The 27947-nt window shown below is 39.2% G+C and overlaps 1 protein-coding gene across 2 annotated transcripts in view; it reads left to right on the top strand.

Moving 5' to 3' along the window:
• The window catches only part of ITPKB (inositol-trisphosphate 3-kinase B), a 107285-nt gene that overhangs the window by 16881 nt on the left and 62457 nt on the right, over nt 1-27947 (top strand). Inside the window, exons 3-4 of one of the 2 annotated variants that reach the window (XM_058164208.1) lie at nt 17675-18108; nt 24882-26752. In XM_058164208.1, the coding sequence (XP_058020191.1) occupies nt 25082-26752 (1671 nt within the window). In that variant the 5' untranslated portion in view covers nt 17675-18108; nt 24882-25081. The remainder of the gene's footprint in view (nt 1-17674; nt 18109-24881; nt 26753-27947) is intronic. The other variant, XM_058165017.1, reaches the window with a different exon arrangement.

Below are 27947 nucleotides of genomic sequence, written 5' to 3'. Positions count from 1 at the left end.
TATTTACTTTACTTTATACACTATAAGCCGCCCTGAGTCTTCGGAGAAGGGCGGGATATAAATGTAAATTAAAAAAAATAAATAAATAAAAATAAAAAAACTTTCCCCCTCTCTTCTCTTATCTCATTTGAGGGCTGAATTCATTGGCCGGGATGGTTCTCCTGAAATAGGCAGGGTTGTAGATATCTAGATGCCAAGTCATAAATGCTCAATTAATTATAACCAGCACTTGGAATTGTACTTAGATGACTATTGGTGACTAGCAATTCTGGAGTTTGTAGCATTGGTAGCTTCTCCCATCAGTAAGTGGGCTGTTGCATTCTGTGAACTGCAGCTTCTGAGTGGTCTTCAAAGATAGCCCCATAAAAAGTGTAATAGTTCAAACCAAAACTTGCCAGATTTTCCAAGAAGGTCACACTTGGTCAATAAAGAACTATTCTATTCTATTCTATTCTATTCTATTCTATTCTATTCTATTCTATTCTATTCTTTTTGATTCGATTCAAATTGATTTGATTCTCTGATAAAATTCTGAAGAAAAAACAAAGCAAAGAACCAGCAGTCTTTTGACACCCTTTTGAACACTATGAAACTTAACATGCTTTCTAGCTGGTAATTGTGAAAATTTATCACTTGGATCCATCTGGAGAGCAGCAGGTTTAGGAGGGTCTCATCTGTACCGATACAAACTTAAAAAGTCCTGTGAAATTTCTGTGCTTATACTAGGAGTGCATTAAATTTAGCCTGAGTCAGCTATTTAATGTCTGCAATTACTGTTTTTGCATTTAGTGGACAAATTGCAATTGCATTTTGTTCTTAGATGTATAGCTTAGATTTATAAAATACAAGGGAGAAAGAGGATGGACTGGGGGGAAAACTATTTTTTTTCCAAGCCAGCATTCCAGTTATATAGAATATTTCATTTTTAAGCTTTTTTTTTCTTTTAACAATAACCATTCAGAACATTCAGTGCATCCCATGACATTTCTAAAGATGGCACCTTTATGACATTTTTTCCCATTAAAGGTTTGGAAAGAGAAGGGTACATAATGTTCCTCAGAGGTCTTTCCAGGACCACATTGCACTGCTGGTGCTTAATTTTCTGTCATAATTTCCTCCACTTTTGATTAGCAAGCTCATCCTAACTTTGGATCTTGTAGATGTGGGAGGATTATATTTGAAATGAAAAGAAGAAAATGTCATGCAATTGGCTGGTCTTGTACATTTTTCTCCAAATAAAATTTCCAAAAAGTCAAATCCCTAATCTGTCTTCAACATTCTCCCTGCTGTTGTCTGAGCAGAACTTTTCTGCTTGTGTTCTACAGACATTGGTTAAAACAGCCTCCCTCATTCTGGAGATATCCAGATGTGTTAGGCTCACAGCTCTTAGGACTCCTAGCCAGCCTGGCCAATGTAACTCTATTGCCAAAGCTTGTAGATCTGCCAAAAAAAACCCAAAAAACCAAAAAATCTGATGGCAAGATATCCTTTTGAGACAAAAGTTGTTCTGATTGGTTTTCCAAGTAAGTAAAATCAATAAATAAAGCAACACTTATTACATTCCATTAAGTCTCCCAGGAACTGACAACTCCAGTGAACAGTGGGGCCCCATTTTAGGCTTCAGTCAATCAGTTGTACGCATGTTTTCCAGAAGTAACTCTTAGTGTTTTTATTGGGAAGCACAAAGAAATACACATGGGACTGACTCATTAAAAAGCAAACAGTTCTTCAAACCTTGTCCAACATTGTCAAGGATGTTATATGTATCAATTATATAAATAACTAATGTTATTTATGGGGTATTTCTATATCCCAGCTCAAAGCAGCAGGAAGAAAATTTTCATTTAATGTAAATCCTGATGGTCAAAATCTGTTAAAAGGCAATCCTCTTTTAAAACCTTAAAATTATATCAGATGTGAGAAATATATGTGTGCCATACTTGTGATATGATGCACTGCTGAAATTATTAACTGGACACAAACTGAACTGGACAATTTTGGTCAAAAAACAAGAAAACTGATGTCTATTCACTATGCATTACATCCTATGCATTACATCCATTATATAACAATATAATGTTATTGATAGATTAAACTTGCCTTGCAGAAATGGAGGCAAGTCAAACAAATTATCAAAGAAGAAAAGCATGTGTTGGCTGATTATATAAAAGATAGCCAAGAATAAGCATTGATGCAGGTTAAAAACTGGAAGATACTAAAAGTACAGGAAACAAAAACTGAATATCAGAATAATGTAATAACACAAATAGAATCCTGAAGAGGAAAGGCATTGCATGGTCAATTTCTACAAAAGACTGAGGAAAGTGGATAAACATAAAAATTCGCAATAGCTTGTAGCTGGAACGTTTAAAAAAAGAAACTTAAAGCTTGATTTTAGTTGCACAAGAACAGGCTGTTAGAACAAATGCAATCAAGGTCAGAACTGAAAAATCATCAAATGATTCAAAGTGCAGATTGTGGAAAGAAGCAGAAGAAACAGATCATATACTCACCTTGTACAAAAAGATTGTACAAATTGATTATTAGAAAAGGACATAACACAGTCACCAAAATGATTTACTGGAACGTCTGTAAAAATGATTGTGTACCAGTAATGAAAAATTGGTGAGCATTTAGAGTTGAAAAAGGAGATGAATGAGCAGCTTAAAATACTTTGGGATATCTGAAGAGAGTGATATAACTGTAGTTGAAAAGAAGAAAGTGTGGATAATTCATGTCGCAATACTACATGAATAATAGAATAGATGACAAAGAATTGGAGATGATCACAAAGTATCAAGATCTGGAAACTGAAATTGAAAGATTATGGCATAAACTGGCCATAATAGTACCAGTAGCGATTGGCATACTTAGTGCCATACCAAAAAAAACTCCATGTCTCTTTAAAAAATCTTGCACAGATGTACCTGCATAGATTTGCATAGATTTACCTATGATTTATGGGAATGACTTTGGGAGACAGAAGGAAGAGCTGCAGACTGGGCACAGTCAGATAAGCAACAGTGGAATCTGCAGAAGGAATGTGTATATGACAAATTTAGTAGGAACCCTTTCTAATTTTTAGGACTATAAAGTTGGAGGGGGAAAGATGTACGTTCAGACTTTCAAGGTTTTGTTAATGTAATCTTACAATAAAGTTAGAACTAATACTTTGGGATGAGTTTCTTGTCTGGACTACCTCCCTCATCAGGCTGACAGTACCTACAGTCCAGCAGTTTTTGGAAGGAGCCCCAAAAAAGGAAAGAAAAACCCACCAAACTCAAGCTGAGACAGTAGACCATCCTGGGGGCAGAAGAGCGATAGAGAAAAAAATTGCTTGCAAAATAAAATTATTTTGCAGATATTTTCTGAAAATAGCTTTCATTTTATGAGTGTAAACACAGTACGCGTTTAGCATGTCTTGTCATGAGATCGTGTGGCTAATGGACAGCTGTGCTATCTCAGAAAAAGATGCAGCTCCTTTAAAAGAATCGCAAGCAGATGTTAAATTCTCTGGGACGCTCAAATCTTCTTTTTCTTTTTTAACTGAAGTAATGTACACCCTACTACCTTGACCCTTGCTGTAGATTATTAGTTTTTATATTTACTGAGAGGAGGGGAGCTGTTGAATGGTGCAAGTTTCAGATATTTCTTGCAGGTAGTAACACAATGAAATACTAAAACCATTTGAGCCCTGCAACACTGTGAGCATTTTTTCTGGACAAAATAATGGGTTGAAGAGCTCACAACTCTACTCTGTCAGAGGAATGGAAGTCATCAGACATGCTGACACGACATGTGAACCCATTCCAAATGGCTAACTTAAGTATAGATGCTGCCTCATTACTTAGCATCCTCTTTAGCTACAGTAGGCAGTTCTTTTGCGGTTAAGAGTAATCTGCAAATGCCATACATCATTTCAAGTTAGCACTACCTGAAATGTGAAACCTACAAATAATTATGGTTTTAAATTCTGATTAATGTTAACTGGAGGTACGAGCTGCTTTGTTGTGCTTAATCCTAGAAGGGCTGGGACAATTAAGTAGCCATGTAGGACAAGAGGAAGACGATGATGATGCAGATTTAAGGAATTAAGTACTGTAATCAGAATATTTATCACGGTGTTTAGACATCAGAGATGGTGGAAGATAGTGTCATCTGGCCATGAAAGCCTTAAATACTGATCATCCTTCTGTGAAAAAATAGCTGAAACTTACTTTTATCAGAATCCTTTGTTAGATTCTGAAAGAAATGAAAGCCATGACAAACTACCAGTATATTAGCTTGTATGGTGCATTTGTTGGACTCCAAATATTCAGTGTAGCTGTGGCTAGTTTCAAAAGCATAAATCCTAGCATTAGAAATAAAAATAGAATAACAGAGTTGGAAGGGACCTTGAAGGTCTTCTAGTCCAACCCCCTGCTGAGGCAGGAAGCTCTACACCACTTCAAACAAATTAGTTGTCCTAGAAAATTTTCCATATACACCAATTGTACAAGCGTAACAATGATTAGGTATAGTAGTCAAAAGGTCTCTGACAAACAAAGCATCCACACCAGCAAAGAGCAGCTCAGTTTATAAAATATTTTAGCTTCACTTAGTTTACAAGAAAAAGATGCTGACTATAATGCACCCAGCTTCTTTTACAGCATCACACAGAAACCTAGCCCTGGAAGTCCTGTTAACCATGGCTCCTTTAAAGTATGTTCATTTTACGAGAACAGTCTAGTCTGAAACTAACCATGGGCAAACCAATGAGTTCCATAACATGTTGGTAAACTGCCATTTTTGGCCAGTAACTATTTTGCAAGAGCCAGCAAACATTATTTGTGGATAGGATTTTTTTCAGCTTGAGTGAAAAAAATAAAGAACAGTTGCAACTGTGTCACTGAAAGTCTAATTTTTATGGCTGCTTCAATTGTCTACTTATTTATTTATTTTAAGAAATTTTATATGGCCATTCAACTCACTCACAGTGGCTCCTGATTATAAGATTTGCCTAGAAACATGACTGGAAAAGAACAAGAAACAATTCTTTTGGACTCAGATTAAGAAGTATTAGAGAAAATGCTGAAGCGCTATTTCAAATATTTGGCAAGTCATTTTGCATTTAGAAATTGAACTTACTTATAAGCGATTAAAAGCCACTAACCTTGGAATTCTTCCACCTCAGCTTTTGGTTTCAGTTGAGACAACATCAATCTTTTCAAGCTGGCAAGGCAGTTTGACCTTATGTTTTGCTTACATAATGGTTCCAAGTCTCATTGTTAGTATAAGAATCATCTCTTACAAGTTGGAATGTTTCTGTCTGAAGGACAATCAGAAACAATGTTTTGCGAGTAACCTATGACAAAGCATTCTTTCCAATAGGGGAAGGTTCCCTAAAAACAATTTGGTCCATGATGTGATCCAGAAACTATTACCTAAAGATTATCTAGACATAGCCACAAAGTGGCTTGGTTTATTGTGTACATGCAGTCAGAATTCTCTACAGGGCCATTGTTGATTCTGCAGCTGCCATCTCATGTGGGGAATGCATTGTAGGGTTGCCAAGGAATATGATAAAATCTACTGGTTCAGAAAGTTCTGAAGAAGAATATTGTATCATGGTTCTCCAGGTGATGATTCCTTCTTGGAACCTTTCCTCAGTCTAACCCAATGTTTCTATGGCTGGCTGAGGAATTCTGGGAGTAGAAGTCCAAACAGCTTAAAGTTGCCAAGGTTGAGAAACTTTGTTCTAACCTAACAGGATTAAAATTAAACATCATGTCACATACACACACTACCCGCTTGCTGCTTATTGCACTATCTAAAAATTGGGGTTTCTAGTTTGGAAATTAACGATTTTTTTAAAAAATGGGAAAAGTAGCTGCAGCAAATGAATACGAGTAGTCAGTTTCCATGAATGTTTTTCTAGCTGATATATTTTGAAGTAGACAAAATGTGTAGCTTTTCACAATATATTTCGAAGATGACCTTCTCTTCGAATTCTATTTTTCTCTTTAGCTTGTAGGCTTATGTATATTGGGATTGCTGTCAGGCATATCAAGATCAGAAATGATAGATGAAAAATTTGCTCCTTAGCATACAGTTGAGTAGACTATACAGTTTTTATTATGCTGTGTTCTTATCCTAATTCACATTCTTGACTAGCTAAAGTGATATTTTCTTCCTTTCCTTCCTCTGGCATGAACAGATTATTCTTGCATTATTGTTCCTATCAAGTTAAAGTTTCTTTTGAGTCATAGTTGACTCCTGGTAACCATAGGGGCACTGTCACATAATTTTCCTCGCCGCAATACAGTACAAAACTCATCTTTTGTTGCCATCTTCTGGGATGTTTGTTTAATAAGTTAGCTTATTGTTTGTTTGTTTGTTTATTTGTTTGTTTGTTTATTAAACAAAAGCATATAGCCATCCAATTTACATAAAGGTAACGTGGGGCAGCTTACAACAGTTAAAAAATCCACCATGTAATAAAACCCCATTTTTAAAAAGCATCTCCACCCCTCCATGGCAACAATATCACAATTAAATCAGCCACTTGATTGGCTCCATCTCCATTCATGATCCCTAGGCCTGCTGACAAAACCATGTTTTTAGTGTCTTTCCGAAGAATAGCAGGGGGAGGAAATGATTTCTATAGGGAAGGAGCCATTACTGAGAAGGCCCTTTTTCATGGTCCCATTGGATGTACAGCCCTAATCAATGGGAGCCATAACATGCTCTGCCTTTCCATTCAGGTGGATGTAATAGGGAAGAGGCAGTCCTTCAAACAGCCTTCCAGTCTAAACTGCAGCCCTGCAGTTTTCTACTGATCTCCTATTTAGCCTTTTTTTCAAAAATCAACCAGACCAGTGAGATGCTGTTATCTACTGTGACCAATGATTACTCTTACATTTTTGTGCTGTCATCACTTGTCTCTAGATGATTTACAATGCAAAGATGGAACAATTAAATACATTAGATAGGGATAATGGAGAATGTGCTTTTGATCATCTTTCTCCAATATTTATGAGAGATAATTAACTTAAAATAATCTCAGAGTGTCTTGAGCTCAAATCTCTCAAAGACCAGGTGGCAGCTATGGACAAGATCTTCACCCACCTCCATCTGGTGTGCCAGTCAAACACATCATGGATTGGTAGGCCCTTTGGACAGGCACAAATGTCTTAGTGACCTCACAGCTTGATTACAGCAATGTGCAATGGAGCTACTCATGAAAACCAGCAATAACTTGTCCAGAATCAATAGCACCATCAGTGATGAGCATAACTTGGTATGGCCTTACTGTGAAGGCTTCACTGGTTGCCAGTATTTATTTTTATTTGTTTTGTTTATTTTATTAATCAAATAGACACTAACATCTTACTAGCCAAGTGACTCTGGGCAGTTTAGAGATACAAACAGTAAAACCATATAAAAGGCATAGCATTAGAAACAGTTTAAAGAATAAAATAGGGACAAAGTTAAAAGACAAGTTAAAAGGGCAGAAGGGCTACCCTCAAATCACCAGCCAACCCACCACTATGTGCCACTCTTCAAGCCCTATGCCAGTTGGCAAAGCCAGTTCTTCACATTCTTCTGTAAGGACCGAAAGAGTGGGTGCAAACCTCATCTCTGGGAACAAGATGTTCCATAGGGCAGGGGCAACAGCAGAGAATGCTGTTTTCCTTGACCTCATCTATGCTTCTAGATGGAATTCAAGATGCTGATTATGACCTATAAAGCCTTACACAGCATAAGGCCAAATGATTTGAGAGACCATCTTTCTCCCATGGTTTCTGCCTGATCAGTATATGCTGGTAGAGTTAATACACTCAGGATTCCTTCAATTAAACAGTACCACCTCAGGAAACATGCTTTCTCTACCATGGTGCTTGCTCTCTGGAATGAGATCTCTCTTGAAATCCTTATGGCTGTACTGCGTTGGCATTTCAAAATGCTTCAGATAGGTGGTTAACTTTGAAGACCTTGGATTAAGATGGCTGGAGCCTCTTGCTAGATGCTGTTTTGTCTATGTTTTTGTATAGAGCGACAGATTTTGTTTCGTATTTTGTTAGTGTGGTTTATTATATTGTAAGCTACCCAGACTTGCTTTGGAGTCAGTTGGTGCCTGAAATTAATAGAATAAGAAATAATAGAAAAGAATAAAATAACTTTCCAAATATCACCCTTTTTGAGAGATTCTCATAACTATTGTTTTAAACTTATGAGGTAGACTTTGTTTATGAAAAGAATGATAAATTGTCACTACCAATTAGTGTATAATTAGTGTATTTCATAGTTTTATGTTTTTAGCTTTACAAAATTAGCAATTAACGTATGTATAAACTTATTAATATTTGCCATATGATTTCAGAGTGATCTTTCCCATTGATAAAATTAAAAACTTATTGTATCGCGAAGTCATCACCACATATGGCAAATTATATTCATTTATATATAATACACAATGCAGCTTAAAATCTTGGGTATATGAAGTTTCTGCCATCCCATTATGTTACAGAGTGATTCCTTCTCCTCACAAGCCCACAATACCAGTGGTGAGTTTCAAATTTTTTTACTACCGGTCCTGTGAATGTGGCTTGGTGGGTGTGGCATGGCTTGCTAGGCTGGCTTGATGGGCATGGCAGGGAAAGGATATTGTAAAATCTCCATTCACACCCCACTCCAGGGGAAGGTTACTGCAAAAATCCCATTTTCCCCCAACCAGCTGGAAATTGGGAGGCAGAGAATAAATGGTGGGGGGGGCACTCAGAATTTTTACTACCGGTTCTCCGAACTACTCAAAATTTCCACTACTAGTTCTCCAGAACCAGTCAGAACCTGCTGAAGCCCACCTCTGCACAATACCTTACTATTTTTCTACAAAATAAGCTGCAGACAATGGAAACTTTCATACAGTTTCCTGTAACTTCCAGCTCATGTCATCCATAAAATATGCTGTGGATTATTTCAGTAATCAGTATATGTGTATCAGTTCACACACACACACACACACACACACACACACACACACACATGTACATATATATACATATACATACACACACACACATACATATACATATATATATATATACACACAAACAAATATATATATATATACATATATACATATACATACATACACACACACACGCACACACACACACACACACACATATATATATATATGAAGGTTTTGGTATGTTCAGGTCTTTTCCCGTGTAAGATTGGAAGTATTTACACGGGAAAAGACCCAAACATACCAAAACCTGCATACATATACCTGTGAAAACCTACGAATATATATATATACATTATATATATATATATATATATTATATATATATATATATATATATATATATATATATATATATATATATATATATATGAGAGAGAAAATGATTTTTTGGGACATATTGTAGACTTCCCCTCTCCCTTTTTTATACTGTAATAATTATCTGTCCAAACACAATCTTAAGAAAAAAGTGTGCTAAGTTAACAAAGGAAACTTCCTCAGCCTGTCTTAATTGTGAATCTAAACAGCTGCCATCTTTTCCTCTGATTGCAAGAGCAGATTTGTTCAATCACAGAGCAGATCAGCCAGCAACGCCCACGCCCCCCACATTTTTCCCTTGCTCTCCCCAAATCTTCTTAGAGATTAGAGATTGAGATACAGGAAGTACAGAGAAAGATAGAATAAGGGAAGTCCTGTTGCAGGACGAAAAATCCACTTGCATTACTCTGATGTAATTTTCAATTCCAGCATCCTGTTTCCAAAAATGGATAACCAGATGTCTATGGGAAACTCACAAGCAGGACAGGAACAATCAGTTCCCTCTTGCTTCACCCAGCAATTAGCATCAGTGGCATAGCAATTCTAAAGATGAAAGTTCAATGTGTCTTACATGGTAATAGTGATGAACTTGATATATTTATTTTAATTTACTTATGGTAAACTGGATGTAATGTTTTATTTTGGCTAATTGAAGGAAAAGATTCTAAATGTTATAAATAAAAAATAAAAAATGTACAGCAGGTTTTAACCTGACATATACATGCATGCATGCATACATACATACATAAGTTTCAGAATTAATATCAACATAGTACATTAAAGCATGCTATTATTTAAACTAAGATCCTGGCAAAACATCGTAGTGTGTATTATGATGTTTATTGTGAAAAGAGGAATTATGTTTATTATGAAAAGAAGGAAAAAAAGATGTTTATTATGAAAAGAAGGACTAGGGATGACATGATAGCAGTATTCCAGTATTTGAGGGGCTGCCACAAAGAAAAGGGGGTCACTTTATTTTCCAAAGCACCAGAACGCAAGACAAGAAACATTGGGTGGTAACTAATGAAGGAAAGAAGCAACCTGGAGCTAAGGAAAAACTTCCTAACAGTGAGAACAATTAACCAGTGGAACGGCTTGCCTTCAGAAGTTGTGGGAGCTTCTTTACTGGAGGTTTTTAAGAAGAGATTGGGCAGCCATGTGCCTGAAATGTATAGGGTCTTGTGCTTGAGCTGGGGGTTGGACTAGAAGACCTCCAAGGTCCCTTCCAGCTTCATTCTGATTAGATTAGTATTAGTATTCAGACATTTCCAAACTGCAAGTCCTTTTCAATAGACTTACATCAAGTGAACATGCATTAGGATGGCCAAGTTACACTAAGATATGTGCATGTTCGGGTAATGCCTAAAATGCAATATTGGCTTTTAAAAATGCTTCTGAAAATTAGTTATTTTATAAAATAATTGCTTTGCCTCTACAATCCAGAGCAGATAACAACTAAAATACTGAAAAGTGATGGGAAACTCTTACTCTCCAAGACTATCTGCTTACTCTTTGTTTTGTTTCCAACCAGCTACAGGAGGAGCAGCAAATTACAGCAGGAGAAAAAAACGGCTGCTGTAATTTCTTTTCCTATAATATTTCATTTATACCAAAATATTCATCCTTCAACTGTGAAATCCACTATATGTTAGGATAATAAAGATTAGACGTGTTGTCACACACAAATACCAAGTTTAAAAATGTCATATTAAGATTCAATCATCTAAATAAAGAATGCATGGTTGAAAACAGAACATCTATACATCTAAATAGCTCTTTCACAGAATGCTCAATCACAGATATAGACAAGAAAATTCCCTGGATATAAGGCTTGTACTGAGGATCTCTTGTAAATTACAAATAAGCAGAGACTGAGCACGTCTCGTATTTCCTGTTTTTATGTTTCCAGTATAATCTGTTGCCTGCTAATTATGCAGTGTGCTTTCAGATTATGGCTGCAAAACTCCAAACAGCCACTATGTGGCGTGAACTAAATATAGTACAAGTCGTCCTCAACTTTCAGTGATAATGGAACCTGCCCATTATGTCATAAATCATAGTAGTTGTAGAGTAGATCACCCATATGATCGGCCCAATTTTATGAGGGTTTTTTGCATCAGTTGTAAAGCAAATGTTGCAGCCATAAAACAAATCCATCGTTTGCTATAAAGTGTTTTTTTTCTGCCGAAAACCAGAAGTAAATGCTTCATGGTCATGTAACTGCAGCTGTAAATGTGAGCTGGTCACTTAGTGCCTGACATGCAGTCATGTGACTGGGGGGGGAGGCAGCCATCAGAACTTCAGAATTGGATCTTAAGTATTTTTGGGGCAGGTGGGTCTGTGTAATGTCGACCTGTTGCTAAGCGACCGGTTGTAATTCAAGGACTAACTTACTTTATTTCTTTATTTTTGTTCTGCCATTAAGAGTTCCTTGCTGCGTGACAGCAGCCCTGCCCGAGCTCCTGGAGGTGTTTGCTGGAGTGGCAGTTGAGACCCCCAGACTTATGGTCATGGGGGACTTTAACTTGCCATCGACCGGCATGTCATCGACAGCAGCTCGGGAGTTCATGGCTTCCATGATGGCCTTGGACCTGACTCAAGTAGTTGATGGCCCTACTCACATTGGGGGAGGCACGCTGGACCTGATTTTTATCTCTGGTCAGTGGTTGAAGGATCTGGACTTGAGGGATTTAGTCACTGAACCTTTGTCATGGTCAGATCACTCCCTCCTTCGCCTGGACTTTCTGACTGCCACTCAACACCGCAGGGAGATGGAACCAATACGTTGGTTCTGTCCCAGGTGCCTGATGGACCCGGAGAGGTTCCGGACGGAGCTTGGGCCGTTTCCTGAGGGTCTGGCTCATGGCACGGCTGAGGAACTAGTCGCGGCTTGGGAACTGGCCGCGACTGGGGCTTTAGACCGTGTCGTGCCTTTGCGGCTTCTGACCCGGCGTAGGTCTCAACCAGCTCCTTGGTTCTCTGAGGAGCTGAGGGAGATGAAACGCCGGAGAAGACGCCTAGAGAGTTCTTGGAGATCCAGTCGTTCGGAGGCTGATCGGACACTAGTTAGGTCATATAATAGGACCTACCTAGTGGCATTGAGGGAAGCAAGACGTTGTTACGTCTCCGCCCTCATTGCGTTGGCAGATAACCACCCAGCCGCCCTGTTTCGGGTGACTTGCTCTCTCCTTCAACAGGGGGAGCGGGATGACCCGTTACAGGGACATGCCGAGGAGTTTAGTGGTTATCTATACGATAAAATCGTTCAGCTTCGGGATGGTTTGGATCAAAATTGGGTGGATCCAGGTGAGATGTCGGAGAGCTGTCTTGTTGAGACCGTTTGGGATGAGTTCGACCCTGTGGCTCCCGAGGACATGGACAGGTTACTGGGGAGGTTGAATGCCACCACATGTTTACTGGACCCGTGCCCCTCCTGGTTGGTACTGGCCACGCAGGAGGTGACACGAGGCTGGCTCCAGGGGATTACGAATGCTTCTTTGTTGGAGGGGATCTTTCCGGCCGCTTTGAAAGAGGCGGTGGTGAGACCTCTCCTCAAGAAGCCTTCCCTGGACCCAGCTGTATTAGGTAATTATCGTCCGGTCTCCAACCTTCGCTTTGTGGCGAAGGTTGTAGAGAGTGTGGTGGCATGTCAATTACCCCGGTACCTAGATGAAACTGTCTATCTAGACCCATTCCAGTCCAGCTTTCGGCCCAGATACAGCACTGAGACGGCTTTGGTCGCGTTGGTTGATGATCTCTGGAGGGCCAGGGATAGGGGTTATTCCTCTGCCTTGGTCCTATTAGACCTCTCAGCGGCTTTTGATACCATCGACCATGGTATCTTGCTGCACCGGTTGGAGGGAGTGGGAGTGGGAGGCACCATTTATCGGTGGTTCTCCTCCTATCTCTCTGATCGGTCGCAGTCGGTGTTGACGGGAGGGCAGAGGTTGACCCCGAGGCGCCTCACTTGTGGGGTACCGCAGGGGTCGATTCTCTCGCCCCTCCTGTTCAACATCTATATGAAGCCGCTGGGTAAGATCATCAGTGGTTTCGGTGTGAGGTACCAACTGTACGCTGATGATACTCAGCTGTACTTTTCCACACCGGGCCACCCCAACAAAGCTATCGAAGTGCTGTCCCGGTGTCTGGAGGCCGTACGGGTCTGGATGGGGAGAAACAGGCTCAAGCTCAATCCCTCCAAGACAGAGTGGCTGTGGATGCTGGCACCCCGGTACAGTCAGCTGTACTGGCTACCTGTGGCCTTTCGGGTGCGCTTCAAGGTTTTGGTAACTATCTTCAAAGCGCTCCATGGCATAGGGCCGGGTTACCTACGGGACCGTCTGCTGCCACCGATTGCCTCCCACCGACCCGTGCGCTCTCACAGGGAGGGACTCCTCAGGGTGCCGTCAGCCAGGCAGTGCCGACTGGCGACACCCAGGGGAAGGGCCTTTTCTGTGGGGGCTCCCACCCTCTGGAACGAACTTCCCCCAGGACTTCGCCAACTTCCTGACCTTCGAACCTTTCGCCGCGAGCTTAAGACACATCTATTTATTTGCGCAGGACTGGACTAGAATTTTAAATTTTAAATTTGGTTTTAACGGGGTTTTATTATTTTTATCGCAATTTTTTAATATTCGGCCTTATTTAATAAGTTTTTTAATTGGTGTTTTATTTTGTATTTATATGTATGTTTTTATTAGGCTGTAAACCGCCCTGAGTCCCCCGGGAGATAGGGCGGTATAAAAATGTGATTAAATAAATAAATAAATAAATAAAAGGGTTCATTAGGAGTTTTGCAGTCCAGATCTGGTAATTCTAATGATGAAGGGTCTGTTGTATGAAGGACCCTTTACATCAAAGGGCATGCGTGCATGCACACAGAACCCAAAATGGAAATAGAGACAGGATAACTGTTAAGTAAATATTTTATTCTTATATTTTTAGCATATCCTTCCTTTAAAGAGATTACGGGTTCCTCTGTTCGATTTGTTATTCTCATCAAAACTTCATGAGGTAGGTTTGCTGAGAGAAAAAAAATCTCTCCGCAAACCTGAGAGAAGAAATGATAATATGTGACCTTCATGATTGTGACTAAAGTTGGATTCTATTCTAACTACAAAACGACAGTCCTTTCTATATAAGTGGATAATGACTTCACCTCAATTTCTCCACTGCTTTGTTCTGTGTGCTTATTCTTATACGAAGATTTTAATTTCTTTTTATTGGCTTTTTATTTATTGTTATGTGCTGCCCAGAGACCCCTTTGGGAGAAGATGGTTGACCATATAAATTTGATTAATAAGTGATATTATCTTCAATCCTTCCCCCCCACCCCGCTTTGTTCAGTTCTACTTACAGCTGCATACACAGAGCCTCTAAAACTAATGTGTTGCTTTTCACTTTTATTATTTTTGAAGCAATAGAGCTGAACAGCCTCTAAAAAGTAGATTGGCAATACCCATATGGTTATTCAGAAGAGACTGCACATAACAGATTGCAGTCCAAGAGCAAGCAGGAGGATGTTGATTTATGACAGACAGATATTGCTCAGTATGCATATTCCCCAGGCTCTTTCATTTGGATGTTTTTGAAATGTCAGGTCTGATTGTTTTTGGCATTGCCTTTTTTGATGCAAACTGTTTTCCTGGATCTTATCAGCTAATGTAAACTGCACTGGAAATGTGGGCCTAAGACAGTTTCAACAGAAAGGCAATGTTTCAAGAAAAACACCTTAACTGTGCTTAATGTGGTTCTGATCTTGCAAAGAGCGACTTGCTAGTCATTGCAGATCCTACTCCAAAGACAAAACATGTAAAAAAACAACAGTAAATCACATGACATTCAGGATAGACTTTATGGCATAAATTTAGCCGGTTACAATTCATTTCTCTAATGCATAACCCTATGCCAAACTAGTTATAATGGAGACAAATTTCTGAGTTCCAGATGATCAATCATCTAATTGCACTTTGAAAAGCGACAAAGTTTCAATCATGAATTTATTTAATAAGAAATGTTCAAAAACTAGTGTCTGGTGTGGCTAAAATAACATCATACACATACATACATACATACATACATACATACACACACATACACATACACACATATACATATACACATACACACATACATGCACATACGTATATACATACATATACACACACATATATATACACACACACTTTGAATCAATGAATTTCAAATATAATGAAAATAATTCCAATTGTATTTGTCATTATGCAGATGATGTGAAATGAGGCATAATGGTATTATGGCTGACACATTCTGATTTAACCAACAATTTAGGTATAATAGAATTCCTCCCCCAATCAATACATTAAAGTGAAGTGAAGTGTGTGTGTGTGTACACATACAGTATATGTAAGTATGTGTATATCAAAGAAGTGTAGCTTGTAGCATCTTGATAGAGAAAACATTACAGGTTATTTGAAGGGATGGAGAACCTGCAGTCCTCTAAGTGTTATTGAACTGCAGCAGTTTTATCCCAGCAGTTTCAAGTTATAACTGACACATTGTCCTTCTGGATGTATAATTACTTTTAACATTATTTTTGATATTGCTGATTCCCAGAATTTACTGTTGCTTTATATTGCATGGTATTGGTTTTAGTTTCTGAGTGTTATATATTTGTATATTTTAATCCAAATTATGTTGTAAACCCACAAGCCAAACAAGTAAATACATATAAGAATAGATGAGTAGGAGTGGGAGCACATATATTAATAATTTCTGCCTTAAATTGACACAATTTTGCTGAAAATAAATGCAAGTAAATCACCAGTTGAATTCACTATTTGAACCTTTGTTTTTAAAAAAAATTTTTTATCTAAAATCAATGGATTATCTCTTTTGAGATAACAGTTGCTCATTACAGATTAGGCTTCATTGCAAAATACAGTGCCTTCCCCATAAGGGTATTAAATGTAAGGGACTTTGCCCTTGTGGTTATAGGAGTCTGAATCTGTAACAATTATCCACCTAAGAATTCTTAAAGATATATAGCAATTTCTCATTGCTCCGGTTTTAAAGTTCCCCCTCATGTTACTATAATGTGTCATAGACCAATTTTTTATTTACCAGTTCAGATCTTGAGAGATAGATAAACATGACCACATTTTATGTAGTAACTTGGAGATATAGGGCATCTATTTCTTTTTAATGGAGACTTTTTTTGTGATTTGTTTGGGATTATTTTAGGTTAATGTATGCCACGTTGCACATGTGTGTATTCGATTTCAACAACATTTTCTGATTTGATTTATACATTTTTGGGAGATCCATAAAAATTAAATGCCATATGGAGATCATTCCAGGTCAAATGGAAGTTTTTTCTAAGCAAAGGGGTTTCTAATATCTCTATTCTTTCTTTGAAATAGGAATTTTCTTTGAAATTGTTTCTAACAGAAGAACCAGAAATACATATTGTGGGGCAAACTCCCATTACTTAGATTCCCTAAACAAAAGTATATGTCACACTAGTTTGACTTGAAGAGACCCATACAGATAAGATTTTAAGATCTATGTGTTTAATTTCCTGTTTTTAAATTAATAATAATTCAACTGTGAAAAGTTCCTTTTGTTGAGGTAATTGTAGAGTTCCAGTTGCAGACCGAACAGGGGAATACTGGAAACATATTTATTTATTTATTCATTTATTTATTTATTAGATTTACACCTTGCCTTTTGTGTAGGACCTCATGGTGGGATACATAACACTTCATTCTCCTGTTTTACCTCAGAATGAGAACCCAGTGAATTAGGTTGGGTTAAGGAAGGTAACTGGCCTCCCCAGTGTTTAGTTTCATTCAGTACTGTGATAAAACATATTTGGAATCTCCTTTAGCCCCCAGGTATTTGACTGGTTTAAAGAGAGCTGACATATTCTTAAAGGGCCACTTTCCCTTTTAAGGGTGCAACACTATGACTATACACCTCTCATAATAATTAAAATTAGTCTGAAAAATTAAGATATAACTAAAGGGAAACCTTAGTCCCTTAACAGATTTACAGATATATAGTCACTATACCTGAAAAATATCCATGATCTCACATGGGTCACAGTTTTTCACTTGCTCTCAGAAGGCCTTTGGAAGGGAGATTCGGTCTGCAGAGCAGTAACCCCAGCATCTCATCTTGTTCCTGAAAAAGCTGGAGCATTTAAAAGGTTTTAAATAGCTGAAGCAAGTTATACATAGTAAGGAGGAACAAGGAGTGGAAAAAAAAATGGACGATGTATCTTTAACCCACAAAGGGTGGAGCAGATTTTGTTCTGAGCTCGTTAACAATGGAAACTTTTTTTTTTATGTTTCCCTCCATCAGTCCTGCCAAGCAATAGGAAAAAAAGAAAAAAGAAAGAAAAGAAACTTGTTCCGCTGAGTTCAACCCCAGACAGGCTCACAACTTCCTTCCTGCTTTCCGACCCCCTCCCCTCCCTACTCTCGCTCCCGCACATTCAACAAACACTGAAGAAACAGCCAATGGCAAGAGTGATGTTGGAAAAGGCGAGTAACGATCGCGGCGGCTGAACAGTTGAAAAATAATAGCCGGAATAATAGTTAAAGATCCAGCCGACAATAGAATTTGCTCGCTTTTTTCAGTTACGCGCCGCAGGCGGGGACAAGAGAGACGTCTAAACATCTTGACCAGGAGGAAGGAATTATTTCTAGAGCAATTTTCAAGTCTGCGCGTCTTCATGGCTAGAGCTTTTTCCGAAGCAATTGGATAGTCACGGTGCACCAATCTCTCCCGGACAGGTATGAGCAACCTCTCCGATTTCACTCGCTTAATCTTTGCTCATTTCTCCGCGCATCCTTCCATATCCTGGCGTATTTCTCTTTCTTTCCTGAGCTCCAACTCTTGCTTCAAAGCGGTCGCTTTTTCTGGAGACCGGGGTCGGAGAAAAAGACCCGATATAAGGCTTGAATCGGTAGCGGGCGAGAAATCAGGTTTTTACGGGCATGGATAAGTAGCGAAAAACGAGCTTCAAACCGCTCCTACTTCTGAAAAGTGTCAAACTCAAATGGGCAGCCAGCTTTCGTTATTGAGGGCTATCGTAAACCGCTTCGTTTGGCGGGGGCGCCTCTGACACACTGCCTTTTTCAGATAAGTTCCACTGGTGCCAGAGTTTAGAATACATACACACACACACAATATATATATATATATCTCATACCGAAACTATACTGGAAGCAAAATGTATTCAGCTGTCTTCCGTAGAAAGAGAAGCATTTCAGCCAAATCGACTCTTCTTGCAGAGAACAGCGAAAAGAGCCCTGATCTTCGGGTCTCCATAGAGATTGCCATCATTTGTTTCCTCCATAGAATATGAGGGCAAGACACGCATCACAGGGTTCAGCTTCCACACAAACACACATAGCAGCCTCCAGCAAATATTTAACTCACACCACTGCCTTCCCGAACACACCATTTTGACAAACTTAAGTGTAATTTTAAGAATCATTCGGGGACAGAGGTCCAGAATTGGCCCAGTATGCAAGAGTTGAACATGACTGCTACTTCTTCCAGTAGATAAGTCACTGCCCTACTGAGCAGGGCAGCACTTCCTATTTACTCAATCCACAAATAAATTACTTTGTGCACTATTATGTGCATAGACATGGCAAAGATGAATAAAGACTCCCAAGATAATGAACCCTTTTCAGAAATTCAAGAAAACTTTTAAAAAATGGATCAGAGAAAAGTTGACGAAATGTGCATGAAACTATAAATATAACTATGCTTGCTATACAATTGTAAAACCTTGCCTGGAGGCATATCATTATTGATATTCCAAGAAGCAATATCATAGAAACTCACTGAAATAAGTTACGGACAAGCACAATCTTGGTTCAAAGAACAGCAACTCAGTAGGATAAAAGAAAAGCAAATTGTGGAATTAAAGTAGCTAAAGAAAGGGGCTACTTTTAGTTCATTCCCAGTTAGCATACTATATAAAAGACCTGAACAAGTCACACCTAGTCTTAGAAATATTAAGAGTAACACTAGCAATGCTAGTGTTTACCTCATTAGAAAGAATCTAAGATTCTGTAATATGTATGTTTCTAAGATTTAGTATGATCTCAGCATTTTAAAAAATCTTATGTGTTTGATAATAAATGATATAATATATTATTATTTAAGATGGGTGGAAAAAATCCAGGAAAGAATGATATCAAATTTATTGCGGCCTATATTTACTGATAAGAAACCAAATTCAAGAAAATTCTGGAGTCCAATTATTTTGATCTTCAAGAGTTGTTAATTATAGCAATGAAGTTGTTGTAAGTTGCTGCCTAGAGTCACTCAGGATAGGGAGACAGGAAGCATATAAATTAAACAAACAAACAAATAAATAAATGGGGCAAGGCAATTTCAATCAGAACCATAAGGCAGGATGAGAGGCTATTAAACTTGTTTGTCTTTCTTATTTAAATGGAATACCATCCAGATACTGATTGGGAATTGAAAAAAACCAATACAAAGGGGAAATGTTAAATATTGTTCTAGCATGTTTACCTTATTTAGAATCATCTTCCACTGTAGCCAGCATATCAGCTATTAAGACTGAAAAACAAACAAAAACTTAAAAAGTACACATTTTCATATCTACCTTGATCATCAAGGGTAGCGAACATGATTTTTCATGTTTCTGATAAAAATGTGTTCAGACCCATGTATTTATCAAATGTCCTTCCAAATGTCTATGGAGATTCTCAGTCATCCAAGTCATGGTTATCCCAAAGGTGCTTTTTGGAGAAGCGACTGAACTTCTTGGTTTTCTTTAAAGACATTTCACTTCTCACCCAAGAAGCTTCTTCAGCTCCGACTGGATGTTGGGGAATGGAAGGATTTATATTCCTTGCAGACAGCTGGACAGAAGGCAAATGACCAGCTGTCTGCAAGGAATATAAATCCTTCCATTCCCCACCATCCAGTCAGAGCTGAAGAAGCTTCTTGGGTGAGAAGTGAAACAGATTCAAAGAAACTCCAGTCCTATCTTGAAAAAGTACCTTTGGGAGTCCCCTTTCAAGTTCTTCCAGGCTCTTAGTTGAAAAATCCAGTGTGGATTAGAAGATTGTAAAGTAATAACAATAGTATATATTACACATTATGTTGTTATGTATATGTATATGTAGGGGTGAAATCCAGCAGGTTCTGACAGGTTCTGGAGAATTGGTAGCGGAAATTTTGAGCAGTTCGGAGAACCAGCAACTGCCACCTCTGGCTGGCCCCAGAGTTGGGTGGGAATGGAGATTTTGGAATATCCTTCCCCCAGGAGTGGGGAGGGAATAGAGATTTCGCAGTATCTTTCCCCTGGAGTAGGGTGGGAATGGAGATTTTGCAGGATCCTTCCCCTGCCGTGCACACCAAGCCACGCCCATAGAACCAGTAGTAAAAAAAATTGGATTTCACCACTGTGTATATGTATATGTGTGTATGGTGTGTGTGTGTGTGTGTGTGTGTGTTTATATGTTTTCATACGTTTTCACAGGTATAGGTATGTAGGTCTTGGCGTATTTGGGTCTTTTCCCGTGTACTCTCAACCTTACACGGGAAAAGACCCGAATACGCCAAGACTTACAAATATATATATATATTTGTTTTCTGAGATTTTCGTGGGTATTTGTATGTAGGTCTTTGGTTATTTGGGTTTTCTCCCGTGTAAAATTGGAAGTGTCTTGGCAACGTTTCGACGAAGTCTCATTCGTCATCTTCAGGCTTCAGCTTTGTGCTTCTGGGAGCAATGTGTGAACAGCTGCGATCACACATTGCTCCTAGAAGCACGAAGCTGAAGCCTGAAGATGACGAATGAGACTCGTCAAACATTGCCAAGACACTTCCAATTTTACATATATATATATATATATATATATATATATATATATATATATATATATATATATATATATTTTCTGAGGTTTTCGGGTGTTTGTATGTAGGACTTTGGTTATTCTTCGTCAAACATTGCCAAGACACTTCCAATTTTATGCGGGAGAAAACCCGAATAATATATATATATATATTATATTTATTTTTATATATATATATATATATATATATATATATATATATATATGTTTTCTGAGGTTTTCGCGGGTGTTTGTATGTAGGACTTTGGTTATTCTTCGTCGAAACGTCGCCAAGACACTTCCAATTTTACACGGGAGAAAACCCGAATAACCAAAGTCCTACATATATATATATATATATATATATATATATATATATATATATATATTTTCACACAATTTTGATTATAAAATGAATGTTGCTGTAGTATAGAATAAGCATCATAGAAAAAGTGCATAGACCAACAGTACATTACATATTATACCTGCATATGCTTATTGTCTCATTTGTCCATTACAAAACTCACATTGCCTCCTCTATTGGCTAGTTGTTTGACCAGGTGACTCTGACTATGGACTATGTACATATTGAGCTAATCCTGTATTCAAAATTCATTATGGTTTATTCTTGCCAGCAATTTTGGTGTGCACATTATATAATTCTACTTCAGTTTCAACAGCATAGAAACTTAAATATTCAAAACAGAGTAAATAATTAGGCAAACCTAATAGCAAGTAAAAAATCTACACTTTATTCCTGTACACAGATAGATGGATACATTCCAAAGACTAGCACACAGAATGACAGATAAACAATTACATTTGCCACAGCATGAAGGGTATTACTGTCTTGTTGGGTTAATCAAAATTCTTAGCATATAACTGATACAAAAATAAGAGGTGTGGTTTCATTTGGAGAAGCAGTACCACACAGATGCATATTATGCGGTTATAAATATGTCTACACTAATTCAATACATAAATAGCATAGCACATATATAAATATGTGCTTAAATATGTAATACTAATAAAATTAAAACTTTCTTACAGCAGGAAATAATTATATATTGTGCTTTTTCAGATTTTAGAAATAAATCCCATTCAGTTCAATAGAATTAACTCTAATACAGAATACAGTCATAATTTTTGACTTGCAAATAATTGAGCATGGAATTACTGTTGTAAATCATGCCAGTCATTACACAGGTCATCATGTGACCATGCCTGATTTTACAATCTTTTTTGCAGTAGTCATTAAGTGAACTTAACACAAATTCTGTAGTTGTTAAGCAAAAACTGCAGTCATTAAGAAATCCTTTGTCTACGATGGATGTTTTTTGCTGGAAACCGAAAGTAAACACCTATTTCAGGCAAAAAGTCATAACTTGTGATAATGTGACTGCAGTACACTTCAGATGGCCCTAAATGCAGGCCTGTTGCTGGATGTCCAAAATACAATCACTTGACTCTGGATAGAGCTCAACTGTGCCAGGTCAGAAGTATTCTTTTAGGTCTATTATAACTTTGATAGTAAATCAAGGATTACCTGTATAATCCCAACAACTTCAGTAAAGAGACAATTTACTGAACATTTCAAAAATTAATTACCCAACAAGACAGTAATGTCTTGTGACTTTCAAGCTGATTCCAATTTCCATCACTCTCCATCAATATGGCTACCAGGAATGATGGGAGATGGTACAATAATAGCAAGAAGGCTACACATTTTGTATCTTCCCATTATGCAATACTGGATAATGAGTAAAAACGAGCACAGGTACAGTTTAAAGTGTTGTAATAAGAAATAAAGTAAAAGAGCAAAGTGTTGCTGCACAATACTGTTCCACCACAGAAAAAATGTATACAGAGGAAAAGCTACAGCTCTGCTTCCTTTAGTCTTGTGGTGGCTTCTGACTTTATGTTTCAAATATTTATGAATACTATTGCTTTAATTATATTATTTTATTTTTAGTTTCCTCAAATGCAATTTCTAGAGCATATAATGATGAGACTTCCACGATTACTTCTCACAACTTCCCAAACCAGTATTTAAGGCCTTCCACCACTCCTTTCCATAGTTATTTTTGTATTAAAAAGAAAAAAATCTGTGTAGTGTTGGTTTTCCTAAGTCCCATGACTCCTCCCTCCCAGGAGAAAGCCCACATTTAGTCCACTTGCTCCTTTATTTTCATGGAACATCTTCTGATACTTGGCTAGTTTCTTCCTATCTGTTGTTTTCTTTCTGATCCATGGCCAGAATGTGGGTGATTGACAACACTAGCTACTAATTTATGATAATATACGAACTCAGACTTTTGACCATCTCAGTGTCTTCTTGGGGCTTTGCCTGAGAAGCAGAACTTGTAGCTTTAGCCGTACTTTTATCCTTTTACGAAACAAATCTGAATTTAAGACCAATTTAAGGTGACCAAGAAGACCAGTCTTCTTGCCATTAAGCTTTTTTTTCATCATAGGGAATATTGATTGTGAGATTGAATTTTGGCCAGTCACCAGGACCAGAGATTTACCCTTGCAAACTTTGGGATTTATGCTGGAGCCCATCTTCAGGGAATTATAGGAGCCAAGGGACTGGCAGCACAAAAAAACAACAGCCAATCACCAGCCATCAACATACCAATCAGTCAATAGGAAAGCACCACATAAATAATGACTCACAGAACAGTCCCAAAGCCCACATTCCAGTAAAGAGAAATTCCCTGAAGATGGGCTCCACATTGAGTCCAAAAGCTTGGAAGAGCAAACCTCTGGTTGACTGACCCAAATTCAGTCTCGCATCATTACCCTGGGACACGTATATTTGCCCTTAATATTGATTGTGATTGCTGAGAGATTTATATATATAGAATTAGAATGCCTCTGAACGTGTGCTATATATATAATATATATATTATAGCACACGTTCAGAGGCATTCTAATTCACCTATCGATTGTGTTATTTGCTTATTTATTCTACTGGAAAATAGATGTTAAGCCTTGGCTTCTAATTTATTTTGCCATAGCCTTCACAGGCCTGTTCATTCTCTGTTTTCTCTTTTCTTTCTCCTCTCATTCCTTTAACTGTAGAAAATGTAACAAGCTTATTTACAGTTATATGGATGTAAAACAGCTTACTTCAAAGTAGATAAGATTCTCATTTTGTGGCCAAGGGTTGCATTTAGCACTTTGGGTAAGTTTAGAATATTTCACCAAAGCGGGTGGGGTAACGTGTACAACACGTGACGTGTTTGTCAACGTTAAAATGACGAGAAACTGTACTGTCATTTTTTAGCCTGTGATCAAGCGGGATCTGTTAGCTCGGAGCAATTCGGGGATCATAAGATTTCCATCCTTGCTGTACTACACATAAAGGATCCTTCTCTATTATCTCCCGCGCGTTCTGGGACTGAACCTTGGCACTGAAGTTAGAATCTGGATTATGTAAAGATTCAGGTTAATATGCTATTCCTTTGATCAACGTAATGAACTTTTAAAAGAGGCGGAGCTGGACTCTGCTGAACTTTTGCGGCTAAACTCACGTCTTTCTCGCAGCCGGGCTCCCGAGCGAGAGCTTTGCCGCCATTGGCCGAACTCTGTCCCTCGTAGCCAATTGGCAGGGCCGGTTTGAGCTTTCTCCGTTTTCGCGCGCTCACTGTCGCTTCTCTTGTCTTCCCATCCAGTTTGCGTGTTTATGGAGCTGTGGACCGGGGTCCGCTCATCGCCCCTGCGCGTCTCCCGTTCCCTGGGCAATGCTGCAGCAGCTGCCGCCGCCGCCGCCCCCTCCTAAGAGGACGTGGGCTGTTCGGCAGAAACTGACCTGGGTGAAGGAGGAGGAAGAGGAGGAAGCCGAGCCTGTCCCCCGGCGGCCGGACCCATTACTATGGCCGTGTTCTGCTATGCGCTCAACAGCCTAGTGATCATGAAGAAGAGCGGCGAGGAAGAGGAGAAGAGCGGGGGCTGCAGAGGAGGTAGGAGCAAGACACCTCCTGCCACGCGCAGACAAGGGCCGCCTGAAGTCGTCCGGGGAAGCGAGAGGCATAGCAGCTATTGCCCTTTGCCTCTGGGCAGCAGCGGCAGTTCCAGCAGCTCTCCCACTGCATTCCTCTTCCCTCCGGTTGAGCCGGCGCGGGCCCCGGAGGAGGAGGCTCCATTTCTCAAGTCCCCTCGAGAGCTCAGCAGCCCGATCTGGACTAGCCCCCAGAGCCGGTCTCCTTCGCCCGGCTGGAAAGAATCTTTCAGGACATCCCGGATCCTCCAACGGGAGTTGCAGAACGTGCAGGTGGTCGAGAAAGTGGGGCTGTTCGAGGCACACATCCAGGCGCACAGCAGTTCGGGGGGCGCCAATTTCCCCCTAAAGAGTCCCCGCCTGCCCAGGAGAAAGTCGCCTTCTTCCCCAAGCCGACCTTGCCCCTTGCAGCGTGTGGAGGATACCCCGTCGAGGCAACGAGAGATAGAGGAGGGAATCAAGGAGCTCGATAAACTCTGGTTCCGACTGGAAACCACAGGGAAAGCGTTAGAGAAGGAGGCAGAGAAGGGTTCCGAGGACACCCATCTATTACAGGTGGCAGGCAAGGGAAAATCCGACGGGGCGTCTCCTTCTCCTGAGAAAGAAAACGGACTCTTCCGAGAGCAGCGCCCAAAGGCAATGCAATCGGCCAAAGAGACCTTTGGAGCACAGGATTCAGAAGAGGTGGAGAACAGGAGCCAAACTGGGATGTGGAGTTCAGATTCAATGGATAAAGGGTTGAAAGGGCCCAATTCTAACCAGATGGGGAGGGTGAATGGGATTTCCAGGGCACAGGCGTCCAGGCAGGCAGAAAGGGGTCTGTGGCCTATTGGGAGGCAGGGCTTTGAGGTGAGAAGTGAGCCTCTGGAAGAAAAAGACTCCAAAGAGATGGAGAGCAGGAGAATCTGTGAGGAAACTCGGGGCTCTGATGAGATGAGCAGCATGATGCAGCCAGGTGAAGGCGAGGGACAACTTTTGGAGGAGTCAAGCATGGTGAGCAGTTGCTGTGAGAATCAAAGCTTCATAGAAGTTGGGCTCTGGAGGAGGGACTTTTCTGGAGGGCAGGGCTCTGGAGCCATAGAGAAGCCCCTTGGAGAGCTGCTTCCTCCAGGAGACCCGCCTTGCCTTACCAGAACTGACAGCAAGGAGGGTAGCAGCAGCCTGTTCACTTTGACATTCTCTGAGAAGCAGTCTTTATCTGAGATGGCTGAAGCCCATGCTGTTGGGCTGCAGGAACAGCAGCTTTCCTCAGGGATCTCTGCAGCACTACCACAACCTAGATGGTCCCTAGTGGAAGGGGGGGGCTGCTGTGGAGGTGCAAGCATTCCTGCTGTTATTGTGACAGACCTGGATGCTCAGGAAGAGGAAAAAACAGAAGCAGCTCCCCCAAAAGGCATGCCAATCAGGAAGCTGTCTTCTTCCTCAGCTTCTTCCACTGGCTTTTCCTCATCCTGGGAAGAGTCTGAAGAAGATATCTCCAGTGATCCTGAGCGATCCTTGGACCAAAGTCCAGCCTTCCTGCAGACCCTGGATAAACCCAGAGTGGTAAGTTCTGAGTAAGCGATGTCTAAGATGATTAGGGGAGCCAGGTGTCTTCTCAAAGTGATAAAATTTCTCTGACCATCTTTAATGAGATAGAATACCCTTAACATTTTTTTTAAGCATGGTCTTTTAAAAATCAGTTTCTGTGATATTAACATTTTCTGCATTTGAGTTGTTCTGTTGATCTTACATCGTTAAAAATGAAAAAGACTAAAAACATTAAGTCTGCAAACTGAGCTATAAAATTTGTATCTCAATTCCAGGCAACTTTAAGGGACCATTCCATCAGTTATGGAATTCAGAAACGGCATGGAATTTTTTGGTGGGAAGAACTACAACATGAAATTAGATTGGGGGGAGCATAAATGGACTACATCTAATTTTTGTGATAAAACCAGATGTGATTGATTAAGCCTAATAATTTAATGCATAATTCTGTGTATATCTGCTGAGAAGCATTCTGCACCCAGTGGGATTTATTCCTAAATAGATGTGTAATAGATCTAAACAGAATCATAAACTTCAAACGCACTCCAGAGATCATTGAGACTCATCCCCTGCCCTTTGCAGAATCTGTAAAAGAAAATTATTAACTAATCATTACTTAAATGACTAAAGTTAAAGAACTACTGATTTAAATCAAAATTCATTGACATTCTTGACCTAAATATTCTAAACAAGCATGCATGCTGACTGCTCTAACAAAGCGTAGCATTATGCAAGCAAAAATATCATTTAAAAAATTCACATGTACTGCAGAAGTCTATTTGGACATTAGATACCTACTTCCATTGTCATTATCTGTACATAAGTCAGATGGCTTATTTGAAGATTAAGATTGCAATGTAGATTTCCATTTGAAGAACTAATTTATATTGGGAAAAAGGGTGATTTAAACTTATTATCAGTATACAATAGTGGTTTTGTATGGATCTACTACAGTGCTGAAAAGACAGATGAGATGGTGGTATACTGTTGGCAACAAGTGTGATGGTTTTGAAAGTCATGTAGGCCTATAATTGCTGTAGGGTCAGCTTTTCATAATCAAATACCACATGGGTTGAATAAAAAATGAAGACAGATAATCATATTGTATTAGTAATTTGAATTTTAAGGCCTTGCTTAGAGCAGTTTCATCTGTTAACATTTATCCCAAATGAATAGGAAGAATGAGTATTTGTCACTTTTTCAAAAGTTG

This window comes from Ahaetulla prasina, chromosome 1 (assembly GCF_028640845.1).
Source record: "Ahaetulla prasina isolate Xishuangbanna chromosome 1, ASM2864084v1, whole genome shotgun sequence".
NCBI classification, from domain to species: Eukaryota; Metazoa; Chordata; class Lepidosauria; order Squamata; family Colubridae; genus Ahaetulla; species Ahaetulla prasina.
The sequence above is the reverse complement of the archived record's forward strand: the minus strand, read 5'-3'. Positions and strand labels throughout refer to the sequence as shown.